The following is a 14520-nucleotide window of genomic DNA, read 5'->3' on the forward strand; positions in this document are numbered from 1 at the left end:
AAACAGAATTCTGCCATTCACCTAATGCTTGAAGTGTAGATTATTTCCAATATTTTGCTGTAATAATTGTGTGATAAATAATTGCATGAATCGAAATCATCCCTAGTTATTTTCTTAGGACAAGTTTCTAGAGTCCAGATTGCTGGGTTAAATGGTACACATAAATAAGTTTCTTGATAGGAACAATTAGGTTTCTAGATAGTATTAATAAAATGCTTTCTACAAAACTTGACCAGGGAAGACCTTTGCAGTTGCTGTGGCCCCTCGCACCATGTTTTGGTCTATATTTTGCCTCTGCCTCACATTGTCACAGTTTTCCAGAGGGAATTTGTGCAGGTGAAGATTAGAAAAAAATTGATAAAGATAGAACCATTGAACTTTAATTTTCTCCTTTGCCCTTGTCCTTCCCCAAAGCCCAAGTACTTTTACCCATTCTGAGAAGGGAGGCAATCTCAATTCTCAGCCACTACCATTAAATACATGGGTGAGTAGCTCGTTCCCTGGGATTTAGTTGCCCACCTATATTAACTAAAATGACATTCATGGTTCCAGGGCATCAGTTGTAGATAAGTATATGGAACCTGGTGACCCAGAAATGTTAATTTTCCTCAAACTGATAAGTAGGTGACTTCAAAGAAAGAGTGACCTACTATGACAACTAGCATGGTTGTTTAATGAGCTGGCCTCTCCTGGGGTTCAAATTTGTCATTTCTGAAAGCTGTGCTACCTTTTTACCCTGTTAATACCGTGTGTGGTTGAGTGCAACTTGAACTCAGATAAATATGAAGAAACTAAACTTTATCATTGGCTTAAGACTTGCAGACATCTCTAGTTTTCCTCCAAAAGTTCGGTGCATGATTTGATGGAATTGAAAAGTATAAATCTTAGAAACTACCAGTGGGATTTGATTTTTAGTGAGTGATTTTAGTCCCTTGTCAAAATATATGGGCTGTCTGCATTTCAGCAGTCACTGGAGATTATAGGTAGGAGTTGATTTGAGGTCTCAATCCATTTTGTTTGGAATTTGGGCATTTTTCTCCCTGTGAAGTATCTTGAGGTAGCGAACTGAGAATATTAAGTTCTTTGGAACGTTTTTTTTTAATTTAAAATTTTTACAAAGTTTAAAGGATATATGGCTGGGTGGGTGGATGGATGGTCAGTTAAATGGATAAAGATTTGTGATAGTCAATAGGGTATCCAGTTGCTTCCTCAGAGGACTAAGTATTCAAGCATCTTCTAGAAACATGAAGTTTCAATAATAATTTGGGATTGTAATATTAAAGTTTACCTCTCCTCTCCTTTCTCTTCTGCCTGGGAAGCTAGGGCAGGTGGGATGGGGTAAGAGAGTGAGTATTGATTAGGGCAACACAGATCCATGTGAGGATGCTTCCAGGAATTCATCACTGGCAGTAATTAAAAAAAAAAAAAGAAATAGGACGGGGGTGGGAGAGAAATGGAGAAGAGCTGCCCTGAAACCCTGAGCCAACAGAAAAGACTGGGACAGTTCAGTGCTTCCGGCTGACATCTCTTACAGTGACCAATATCTAATCCCATCCTAGTTCTGTAGGATTAGCTGGATGAAACTAACATACTATGCTTTGAAAATCAGAGCTCTCTGGTCACTTGATAGGATGTAGGGGGGAGATTTTTGGTGCAGTGCCATGTGTGAATGAGGTGTATTTCCCTATAGGTTCTGTGACCCCTTTCAGGGTCAGAGATCAAAGACTTGCTGAGGTCTCCCCAGGACCTAAAGAACTCTGTGCACTGTGGTGAAAAAAAAACCCAAAAGCAGTCTGATTATCATACTGTGCTTCTGCTGCCAGCATGCTTACTCAGTCCCTAAGCTTCCTCAGCACAATTTGAGATGGAAATTTTCTGATCAGAATTTTTCCTATAAGTCTTAGAAACTTGGATTTAAGCCCATTATGTGGGCTAGGTTTTTTCTTTTTCCAGTTATTTGACAAGCAGGTTGCTTTTGAATCACTCATTTGGATGGCCTTGATCTAGACATTGGTACGTGCTGAAAAGGCAAAACACTATTTTCCTACTTGTGCTTGGCCCTTTAAGAAGATTGGGCCATTGACCATTTTCTCCTGTGCTGTAAACCTTACTGTTTCCTGCCTGTCCCCTCATCTCCCAGCTTGCCTCCTAACTGATGTCCAAACCAACCATACGGGCTTGTGCTGCATCCTCAGTGCCCCCAGGCCATCCCTGCTCCCTGCTTCTGTATGCACCATTTCCCTTTTACTGGAACCTACATGGCCTGCTTTGAATCTTCATTTTCCTATGAATTTCTTTCTCAATTCCTTGAGTTTTTTAATCATAACAACAGTTCTGTGATATGTAGGTATTATCCCCATTTCATGAATGTGGACACCAAAATCCAAGTTCAGGTAGCCCGCCAGAAAGAAGGGGGCCTGCACATTTTCTCTCCAGCTAGAAAGAAACTCCTGGAAGACATTCCTCACACCTTTACTTTCTTAGTTTATTCTATAGAGAACAGTGCAGTGCTTTGCACACAGGCGCTTAGTAAGTGGTTTTGAACTTGATTTGAGTAGGAGAATAGATTGGTAATGTCTCTGTAGTTAGGACAGCAGCCAGGTACATATTCTTTACTCAGGAGCTTAAACTTACAGCTCTATCCAGACATGTTCAAGCTAGATTCTCCTACCCCCAACTGGAATTTAAAGATGTGCTATATTGCAGCCACTTGGAAATTATACCAGCTAATTAAGAGCATAGCCTATTCTTTCACTCATTTGTTTGTTTATGTGTTTGTTTTTTTATTTTACTCTTTAACCCTTCAGGTATTGATTGAGCAAATGAAACCTCATTCATGCTATCCAAGTTGGTATATGATGATATAACTATGAAAAAATATATAAAAGTTTATTAACATTGGGTTATAAGGGGAGGAGAGAAAAAATAAATACATAAATACATAAATAGGACTATTACAAAATTGAAGGTAGCCACATCCATGATAAGAGGAGCATGTATAATATGATTTCTTTTCCATAAACTTCTGTGTGTGTACATAAAGAATTCCACGGAAAGAATGGCTAGTAGATTATCTCAGGCTGATGAAATCTTAATTCTTAATATTTATATTTTCTAATGTATGACAGTTTCAATATGTATAAACATTGTTTACACAATAGAAACAATAAAGCTGTCATTATGGTGAAAAACAATTCATAGAGTATCTATTGGGTGCAAAGAACAAGACTGTGGGTATCAGTGTAATAAATACCCACCTGAGTTCTTCCTTTTACTTTGAAGTCAAATTAATAATTCTTCAGTTGAAAATCACTGTGAACCCTGGAAGAGTAGTGATAAGTGAAGACTAGTAACAGTCAAATTCTGTAATAAGAATTCCATTCAAGTTCTCTTACCTATAGGTTTGTGTGAAAGGGCTTTGGCAATGGAATTGGTCCTTAGGTTCAGAGCCATTGTGGTCTTGTGGTCCTGTGTCTAGGTTGAAATAGTAAAGGTAAGATGATCTCTCTGACCTCAGCCAATCGTTTCATAAGGGGGCTAGGAAAGGCTCTGGATGAGTCTGTGAAAATCTGCTGCAATTATGGAAAAGCCATCTTAGAAAAAATGTCCTAGAGCCTGCAGGTCAGAGCCAGCCCCTCTGCACATGAAAGATCTTGCAATCTGTGTTTATTGACACAGAAATTGGTTTTAATTATCCTGAAGGAATTCCTGGCATGTTTTTCCAAAGGCAGTCTTTAAATGCTTAATCAGTGGATTTCTGATGACCAGACCCTACTGGAGAGGTCTGCATATGGCGGCAGTTGGTCAAGTGTAGTATATTGCAGTGTGGCTGCTAGTGATGGATTATAGGTATGTTTTGTCAGAGAAATGTAAGCCTGAAAATCCCAACATCCACCCATGAAATGATGCTTGCTTTGGAAAGTATGGTATGTTTTATGTCTGAGAAGCCTCGGTTTCCTTCCCAACCATTGATATGGTCTAAGCAACCTCCATAACCTCTGTTTTTGGTGTCCTGAAAGTAAATTGCTCTAGAGCCGGAGTTTAGGCAATCAATCAGCTTCACAGCCCCACAACTAGTGACTTGAAAGGAGGAACATGCCTTCCCAAGTATGGATCCAAGGAAAATATACTTTCCTAATCTTTGCTTTGGCTTTACCCATTTGTGTTGACCTACAAAATATTTTAAGAAAAGAACTGTAAAAGGAAACGGAGCATGATGGTGTCACATCACAAAGCCATTTTAATCTTTCTGATACCTTGAGGGGAAACCAGGGTCCACGATAAACATAAAAGCACCAAAGGAATTGTTTCCTTTTCACCTCTTTGCTCTTGCATCTCTAGGTTGAATCCTCCCACTAAGAGTATAAAAATAGTCTATAGTGTTGCATACTATCTTTGATTCATGTCTCCACGTGTAACTCCAGATGGAATCTCCTTTTTTTCTCCTTGCTTAAAAATGTCCTTCACACTATCCCCTTTCACTGCTGTTTCAACTAATATACATAGAGGCCCAATTCTACTCTCTCATGTAGACATGCAAAAGAGATTAAGTCAGCACCTTGAAATTGGAATAGGAACCCAAAGGCATCTTTGGCAAGATACATTGAGCCACCCTTTGAGCTGCTGAGAGTGTCTCTGTCCTGTATGTAGTGACATAATGGTTTGGTGGTGATCCTTTTTGCTTGCACGGGAAGGTTTCTCAGGCTATTTCATGCTGACCTTCACTGATGTGGAGATTTGCCAAGCTTATAGGGAAGTAAGGCCAATGGAAACGAATCCCTCTTAACCATCACAACAACTGAGCAAACAGTTCCACAGATGTCCTTGGTACAGCTGATGACTATCATGTTTAAACAGTCCTTCTTCCTCTTGTCTTTTAATTTAGTCTGTAAGCTAACTTGGGTTAGCCAGGTTGATAGGTTAGTGGCCAAATTTTAGCCAAGGAAAGAGTTGCATAAAATAGTAATGCCATCTTACACCTGTGAAGGGGCTTTGTATTTCTACAAAAGGATTTTCACAGCTCTTGTTCACTCTGCACAGAAAAATTGGAGAATGAGTTTATTTCTCATTTCCTCAGTACAAAAACTGAAATTTAGTGGAATTATCTTGCCCATGATCACATACCTGGTGTGTGGTGGAGACAAAATGGAAGTGCAGAGACTCTGATCCCTGAAACAGAGCTTTTCCCATGATGTTACAACACTAAATCAACTTCCACTGAACTCCCAACTGGATGAAATTTTGCATTCTTGGGAAAAAGTGTTCATTGTTGCTGATTCTCTGTGCAAGATGTTGGCCACCTACATCCTTAGCACAAAAGGTTCTTTGGGGGAGCAACTTGGTATGTCATTGGGTGTGGGGTTTGTCTCATTTCCTTTTTTTAAAAAGCTTTTTTTTTTTATTTTGAGAGAATGAGTGGGGGAAAGGCAGAGAGAGAAGGAGACAGAAAATCCCATGCAGGCTCCACACTATCAGTGCAGAGCCCAATGCGGGGGGAGAACCCATGAACTGTGAGATCATGATCTGAGCTGAAATCAAGAGTTGGACCCTTAACAAACTGAGCCACTCAGGCACCCTGGGTATGTCTCATTTCTAAGGTCATTCATTGTTACTATTCCAAATGGAAGGGTGTTGAGGCCACTCTCTTCCTTGGAAGCCCCAGAGAGCTGGAGTTTGTGTGTCTAAAGATGTGGAGAAGGCAGTAGGCTTAATTTTGTTTCAATACTGCATACTACACCCAAATATATAACTCTTGAATATCTGCCATTTAGAGCAAGTGAGAAAATAGATAAGAAAGAATGGATGAATTATCACTAACACCATTCTTATCCCTGGAAACATAAGGGTAGTGAAGCTCCATTTACAGAGTGATTTTTTACATGCTTATGTGTACTTCTTTTGCTTCATTTCCATTTAAATATGTGAGCAATGAATTCTTTATTAAGATGGGCTTATTACTTAAGTCCTTGAACCATAATTGCCCATATGGAAAATTGGGACAGTACTAGTAACTACCTTCTATGGTTGTTATAAGGATTGGTGAAATGGTACAGCGGTTAGTTCAGTACCTGGCATAGATTAAACATTGAGTAAGTGGTTGTTTGGCTCTCTTGAGTATTTCTAGAAGCCCTAACTGGTCATAAGTATTATTTGCACTGTACCATACATTCTTTCTCTTTCCAAATCCCTAGAGTTTAGGCTTATACTAAAAATTATACTTAACCAGTGGAGAACACTGACTCTGGAAACCACTAGGTTTGTATTCTGGCTCCATCACTTGCCAGCTGTGAGCTTGGGCACGTGGTTTATCCTTCCTAAGCACAGTTGCCTCCTCTATAAAATACAGATAAAAATGCTTAATTTCCCAAGGTTGGTGTGAGTATTAAATATGACAGTGTATGTGATGTACTCAGGATAATTCCAGGTGCATAGTGTGCAGTAACTGCTAAATAATGTTAGGTTATATTTACATTAATATTAGTTCATTCATCTATATCCTAAAACAGAATCATTACTGTCACAAGGTGGTTGTTTTCATTACAAAACAGTGGAGGAAATAACACTCTAACCTTAATTTTTGATCCAGTACCAGATCTGGGTGGTGGTGATTTATCTCTTTTAAATAATAAATATAATCTCATATAATAATATATGGAACCCTGTGAGAGTCTAAGCCAAACTGCTGCTCTTTTCTGAACATGAAATAAAACACTGGGAAATGAAAACCCATTATCTACTCTATGTACCATCAATAGGATGGTTTTTAAAAGTAATAGCATTGAGATATTAAAAAATTAATGATAATAAGTTAATTATAAATCTCTCTTTCTATATTAGTAGTATTCTGAAGCTTCTTTTTAAGGCTTAATTTTGTTGTTTTTTTTAAAAATCTTGTAGCTTTATTTTAGAACTTCTTCTTGTATTGTCTTATTCATAGATTCTCTTGGAGAGAAGGGAGGCTCTTCTAACCAGTGACACCAACCTGTTCCTGTTGGTGAATATGTCCAGTTGCTTAAAAGTTATGTGTACCAGAGCAGTCTTTTTTTTTTTAACCCATTGCTTGTAGCCCTACACTGTGAAGCTTTGTATCCTAGTGTACATGATCCCTCTTGAAGTACATGAAGGCTACTCCCCTAACACCGCCCCAGTCTCCTCAAAACTCCTTATATGCTTTCTGCCTTCTGTTTTCAACTTGAATGTTTATTAGAATCACCTGAAGTGTCTGTTAATTGCATATTGCTAGGCTCCTCCCAGAGTTTCTAAATAAATAATACTGGGAAAGAGCCAAAAAATTTGCTTTCTAGTGGTGGCCCAGCTAGAGCCACTGCTGCTGGTCGAAAGAAAGCAACTCTTTGAGAACCCCGGGTCTGCAAAACCCAATGACAGCCCACTTCCAGGTGAGAAGGCTGAAGCATAGAGAGTTTTTATAGTGTGGCTATGTTTCCATATTAGCCTTAATTTTGACGTACGAGGAGTAACCTCAAAGAGGCTATAGTGGGGGCTTGGGGAGTGTGTAATGCACCTGTATATAACCAAAAATTGAAGCATCACTACCTCCTGGAGTCTGGATCTGAACCCCCTGTTTGTCACAGGAGCCAAGGGAGAACCCAAGACAGAGAATAGTGGCACAATAATGAAGCATGAACTATCCAGATGAAAGCACCTATGGAAATAAAGGTATTAGTATTACTATTTATACCTACTGTTCTTAATAAAATAGCAACATGGAAGTGTCGAACAGTTCCATTTGCTTAAAAGTGGTTCTGGGGGCTCAAATCCGTTCCTTCACATATTAAAAAGAAAGTATAGATAGTAAGCACTGTTGGACTTACTGTTTTAAGAACTAAGAACATGTTTTGGTGAAATGTGTTGTTCGTACAGAGCAATAACAAGTAAAGACTGGTTATAAAATTACCAGAAAAGAGGTGTGGCTCTGTATGAATGGACCCTGCTGTATAAGATGCTAACAGTGTATGTAGAGCAAGCTAGAGAACCAGACAGATACATTAACTGCTCTAACAGAGAAAAATGGTTGGCTCAGTAGTTGAAGAAAGAGACAAGAGCTTCTTAGTTTGTGTATAATGAAGAATGAATGGCCTTACTAAATGATAATTTTTTAAAAAAAATTTTAATGTTTATTTATTTTTGAGAGAGAGGCAGAGAATTAGCAGGGGAGGGACAGAGAAAGAAAGGGAGACCCAGAATCCGAAGCAGGCTCCAGGCTCTGAGCTATCAGCACAGAGCCCGACACAGGGCTTGAACCCACCAGAAGATCATGACCTGAGCTGAAGTCAGATGCTTAACTGCCTGAGCCACCCACGCGCCCCCTAAATGATAATTTTGAATTAGAAGGGAAATCTAGACATGACAATTTTGGAAAAACAGTAACTTCTTACCTGTATTAAATGCTTGAAGGTCCTATTAGTATAAGTAAGAGTCATCCCACATGATGGGGATGAAGTAGCAGGAAAGCTTTTCTGCTAGCTTTGTTTTATTCATTTCTTGAAACTATGTGGTGAGACTGTTGAGCTTTACAGCCTCCTCATTTGACTGTGTTTCAGGGCCCTGGGCAATAACATCTTACATAAGAACTCTAACTGTTACTGAAAAAAAAGAATAATCAGAATTCTCTCTTGAGGTGGAGTTTGTAACAGAGATAGATAACAACTGTGAGTCAGATTGAAGAGTAAGACCTTTAAGAAATGGTATGGGGAAAGAAGAGTTTCCAGATAAACATTTACTCTAGGAAAATGAAATGAAAAATGTGGTCAAAGACTTAAAGGGAGGGGCGCCTGTGTGGCTCACTTGGTTGAGTGTTCGACTTTGGCTCAGACCATGACCTTGCGATTTGTGGGTTTGAGCTCCACATAGGGCTCTGTGCTGACAGCTCAGAGCCTGGAGCCTGCTTTGGATTCTGTGTCTCCCTCTCCCTCTGTCCCTCCGCTGCTTGCACTCTCTGTCTCTCAACAATAAATAAACGTAAAAAAAAAGACTTAAAGGGAGAAAAAAAAATAAGGAGCAGATGTGTGTGTGTATTTATATATGTATATACGTTTATGTATATTCTCCGTCGGCTTATAGATAAGGGTCAGGCTTTGGTGTCCCAAGGGAATCATGCGGCTTTCGTGTTACCCTATATAGACTCTGGACAGGTTCTTAATGTGCTTTTTTATATAAGAGAAGAGGCTTTGTTTTCATATAATACCTTGGGGTGTTTGTGATCGGAGGTGGGGTTGAACTCTTTGCTTGCTAGAGAAAGATTCTCCACTTTTCTGTCTGACCTATTTTAATAAACAGTTTATATCTGTTGTAATTTCAATGTGCCTTTCTTACATTCCTGGTTACATACATAGCAACCAGGTAACCTTTTCAGTATGTTCTGATATGGTTTTGACCTGCGGTCTGAGTTTCATTGGATTTGGCCTCAGTTGCTGCTTTAATGAAATAAGACTAGACGGACTTCAAATGGGTTTCCCTGGAGCTGTCAACCTTGATGCCCTCCTTGCCTCCTCCAAGAGGGAAGGGAGGGGAGGGATTGAAATATTTGTGGTTTGGTCATGTTTTTCTGACCTGTGTCGTATCAGCTTAAAATTTCCAAAAGCACAAGAGCAGCAAGTGGGAAGGAGACAGTTCATAGTCAGAATTTAAAGAGCTTGTTGGGGGGTGCCTGGGTGGCTCAGTCGGTTTGGTGTCCGGCTTCGGCCCAGGTCATGATCTTGCGGTTTGTGGGTTCGAGCCCCGTGTCGGTCTCTGTGCTGACAGCTCAGAGCCTGGAGCCTGCTTCAGATTCTGTGTTTCCCTGTCTCTCTGCTCCCACCCCCAACACCTCATACTCTGTCTCTCTTTCCTTCAAAAATAAATAAACATTAAAAAAAAATTTAAAGAGCTTGTTGGGAGAGAGACTGCTTTTCACCGCACCTCATCAAGTCCGACTGTTTCTGAAAAATCCTTTCGAAGTACAAAGGCAGTGCCCTTTCCAAATGCTGAGGGATTGTGGCTAAGCCTTGTTCATAGCTCTGTGATTGAGTGTGAGGTATAAAATGAATGAATGTGCTTGTGTTAACATAATGTAAGCATCACTTCAAGGTTGTTTTTTTTTTTTTCACAAGTTCAGCTACTTTCTTCAGAAATGGAATCCATTAAAATTTAGTTAAGGTTTCCTTGAGCTTTCATCATGAGGCTAAGGTTATTTAACAGCAGTGTAAGGGCATAAAGCCATCTACGACTATCTGACTTCACAAACGGTACTCCACTGGGAAACAATACTGTTGTATATAGCAGCAGAGTGGTTTGAAAGGAGGCTGCCATATAACCTTTCATTGATTAAGTATTTATTGAGCACTTAGGTGCCCAGGGCTGAACTCTGCATTGGGATACAGAGGGGTAGTACACACACCTGGACTCTTCCCTTCAGGAACTTACAGACCAGTAGGGACACAGGACAACAAGTAAATACAATGCAGTATGAGACGTCCTGTGATGGGGACATACAAGGGACTGTGAGATGATGTAAGAGGACTCAGTGGAGAGCTCATGAAGAAAGATATGGTCTTCTGAGGCCTGGAGGCTGAGGAGAGGGAGTCAGATGATATGAGGAAGAATGAAAAGTGTCCCCATGTAGGGACAGTGGTGTGACCAGAAGATAACGGGTTCATCCTACCTGAGTTACTTAGCAGTTGGGTGACTTCAGGGAAAAGTCCATCTTGACATATGATATTTGTCTTTCTCTAATTTCGCTTAGCGTAATATACTCTAGCTACATCCATGTTGTTGCAAATGTCATGATTTCATTCTTTTTGATCACCGATTAATACTGCATTGTATATATATACCACATCTTCTTTATCCATTTATCTGTTGATGGACATTTGGACTCTTTCCATACTTTGGCTATTGTTGATAGTGCTGCTATAAACAATGGGGTGCATGTGCCCCTCTGAAACAGCATACCTGTATCTCTTGGATAAATACCTAGTAGTGCGATTGCTGGGTCATAGGGTAGTTCTATTTTTAATTTTTTGAGGAACCTGCATACTGTTTTCCGGAGTGGCTGCACCAGTTTGCATTTCCACCAGCAAGTGTAAAAGGATTCCTCCTTCTCCGCATCCTTGGCAACATCTGTGGTTGCCTGAGTTGTTAATTTCAGCCATTCTGAATGGTGTGAGGTGGTATCTCATTGTGGTTTGGATAACTCATTTGAAAGAGCTTTTTAAACTGCATAAGATGCTAGAGTGTCCTTGTACATGTTGAGCTGAAGCATGAATCATGTGCTCGGTAGTGAGCCTAGAATAAAAAATAAAAATGGTTTCGGCAGCGTATGGCTGCCATTGCTTGCCTTGTTAGCAACTCCTCTCATTCTATGGCCTTTGCACATTCATAGCCAAACATGGTCTTCCCTGGGGGACATTTTTTGAAGCAACAAAACAGTAGATAACATGGACCATAGATTTGCTCCCAAATAGCAATTGGTATGTTAGAAAGTCCTCAGATGTTTCTGAGATCATTCGTCTCTGTTAATCACTTCATGCCCTTCTGTGACTGCTTAACACAAGATGAAGTGGAGGCTTGGCAATGATCCAGTTCAAGTGTCTTGGCTTTTCGTATGGATAATCCAAAGCCTCAAGTGGACTTTTTAAAATTCTGGACCACCTAGTTGATGTGTGAGTGGATGTACTATATGCATATATATATGTCCACTTCCATACAATGCAAGTAATGTATTAATAAACCTTCATTTCATTGCATTAATAACTCATATGATAAAAAGAATATATATATATGTATATATATGTGTGTGTGTGTGTGTGTGTGTGTGTATTCTCTACCCTGCCTCCCCTTTTTTTGCCATATAGATTTTGTTCCTGTCCCTTGATATTTCTGACAATCCCCAATGTGTTCCTTGCTCTTACCTGCACTCTAATCAGCCACTGTGCTATGAATTTAGAACTGCCTGTACTGGTACCACACAAACAGGGTTGTGTTGCTGGCCAGTACAACATTAGCTGTCATTGAGAATAATTGAAAATGTTCAGAGAGGTGGTTGCTTACTCTTTGGGCCCAAAGAGCCTGTCTGCACTACAAAAGCAATGGCTAGTTCAACAGTGAACCAAAATAATGAATTCTTTTGCATCACAGTTCAATTGCAGAGGCTAATTGTTAGTTTGTTTTTAGTCCCACTTGAGGCCTGATAACGGGGTTTCCCTTTGGAAGCTTGATTGAGCTGGTGTGCGAGGCAAGACTGTAATTCAGATATACCAGTGAAATGCAAACAGTTCTGTGTATTAATGGTCACTAATGACCTGTAATGAAGCTATGATTTGTTAGGTTAAAAACAAAGATGCAATTAGTTTATTTGTTCAGGAGTGTAAACAGAAGAATTTATCAATCTGCTGATTGTTCTTCTCCATTGAAGACAATAGGCTACAGCATTAGTCCTGAGCGGTGGCTCCTCAGAGCTGCCATTTGTCTGTTCTGAGATTCTCCCAGCTTCCTGACCAACCACTTAGGAGTCCAAGGCCTTGGTCAAAAGGAAACGAAAGGGATACTGTTCTTGGGATCCTTTCTCTGTGGCTTTTCCTCTTGATAAGCCAACCACTTCAATATTAGCTTTTATCTTTCCTCTCCACTATGGTCCCATGCTTCAACTAACTAATTTTGTCAAAGTGCCATCCTTCATCCAGCAATATTTAACCCATAGTTATTGAGGACCAGTTATGCTGCCAACACTGTCCTAGGTCTCAAGGCTTATAATCCTTATGAAGAGAGTCTTGATTCAGGCTGTGTCAACTTTACTATCTCTCCATCCATGTCTTTAAGATTTCTGTGCCACTAACTACTTCTTGAATTACTTTTCACTAAAACCAAATGAAAAATCTCTTGCCATGAAATAGATGCTCTGTTGAGATATACATCTTAGAGGATAAGACACTCTGATCTTTTGGGATACATCAAAACTGGCAGTAGAGATTTTGGGGGAGTATAGCAACTCCTCAGAAAAGATACACCTTGTGTTTTCCCTAGTCATTTATTTAAATAGAGGGAGTGAATACATTTAAATCCTTATGGGAGACCGTGACATTAAAACGTAGAATCCTCTAATCACTCGTCAGGTGAAAACTCTGTGATCTACTTGATATCACAGAGCAGTAATGATGTAGGTTACCCCAATGAGACATTTGGATTGCTTAAGATCATGCTGAAACAGTGGAAATTATGTCACTCACATATAACATGACTTCTTCCTTATCAGCATCACACTAATCTGAAATGACTATCAATCTGTGTTGGCTGTCTGCTTCCATTTGGGGCAAGCACCTTGGGTCTCTTGCTCAGTGGGGTCTAACACAGTGACTGGCATGTAATAAATATGCTCAGTAAATATTTGTTGAGTGAAAAACAGACACAATGATTAGAGTCTGAAAACCAATGGTAGCATTTGGAATATTGTGAAATAAATCAAAATTACTTGATAAGAATAATCTTAAGTATTAGTATTAGTATATAATAAGCACCATAGCTGACCTTTTCTGGGCAGGGTTGTTTTTTCACATCCCGTTAATGTCCACTTCCATACAATGCATGTAATGTATTAATAAACATTCATTTCATTGCATTAATAACTCATATGATAAAAAGGACCTCCTGTTTTTGTAGAAGCTACTAAAGCCTAGCAGAGTGTATTTCCTATACTCATCACACGGGTGACCCACCAAATTTCTGCTGTGAAATGACATATTCTTCAGAGTCTAAAGAGGAGCCTTAATGTTCAGGAAAGCCTTAGCAGTAGCATGGGTGAATGCACTGGTCACTTTTCATTTGTTGATTCAGTGCATACTTTATTGGGCCCTTAGTATGTGCCAGGCATGGGGTTAGGTGCCAGGGATATGGAGTAAGAGCCCCTCTGGGGAAATACATTAATCAAGAATAATAAAGATGATTAGACAGTTGTAGCTGTGACAGGCACTGTAAAGGAAGAGTTTGTGGTACTGGGAGAGTGTGTAAAAGGCTTTTGGACCCAGACAGGGAAAGCTTCCCTGGTGAAGGGGTGATAGAATTAAATCCTAATGCCACAGTAGCAGTTGGCTGTGGAGGGATGACGCTGGTACAGAGAACTACATGGACAAGGGCCCTATAGCAGTAGCACAGAGAGAGTGTGTGTCCAGGCAAGTGAATGATGCCCCATGTGGCTTGAGTTCCCACAGGACTGGCATTAAAAGACGTATCTTGGGGCGCCTGGGTGGCGCAGTCGGTTAAGCGTCCGACTTCAGCCAGGTCACGATCTCACGGTCCGTGAGTTCGAGCCCCGCGTCGGGCTCTGGGCTGATGGCTCGGAGCCTGGAGCCTGTTTCCGATTCTGTGTCTCCCTCTCTCTCTGCCCCTCCCCCGTTCATGCTCTGTCTCTCTCTGTCCCAAAAATAAATAAAAATGTTGAAAAAAAAAATAATAAAAAAAAAAAAATAAAAGACGTATCTTGCAGAGAGCCTTGAAGGAGTAAGAGGACTTTATTATTATTATTTTTTA

The 14520-nt window shown here is 40.0% G+C and overlaps 1 protein-coding gene across 13 annotated transcripts in view; it reads left to right on the forward strand.

The window, feature by feature from the left end:
- PPP2R2B (protein phosphatase 2 regulatory subunit Bbeta) overlaps positions 1-14520 on the forward strand; it is a 509802-nt gene that overhangs the window by 253225 nt on the left and 242057 nt on the right. For 4 of the 13 annotated variants that reach the window (XM_058732615.1, XM_058732616.1, XM_058732618.1 and 1 more), the window contains one exon: positions 7593-7677. The exons of the other annotated variants lie outside the window; for them this stretch is intronic. In XM_058732615.1, the coding sequence (XP_058588598.1) occupies positions 7641-7677 (37 nt within the window). In that variant the 5' untranslated portion in view covers positions 7593-7640. Of the gene's footprint in view, positions 1-7592; positions 7678-14520 lie in introns of those variants that run through there. 13 annotated transcript variants of the gene reach the window in all.

The sequence above is a fragment of the Neofelis nebulosa genome, chromosome 1 (genome assembly GCF_028018385.1).
Source record: "Neofelis nebulosa isolate mNeoNeb1 chromosome 1, mNeoNeb1.pri, whole genome shotgun sequence".
In the NCBI taxonomy this organism is placed as follows: Eukaryota; Metazoa; Chordata; class Mammalia; order Carnivora; family Felidae; genus Neofelis; species Neofelis nebulosa.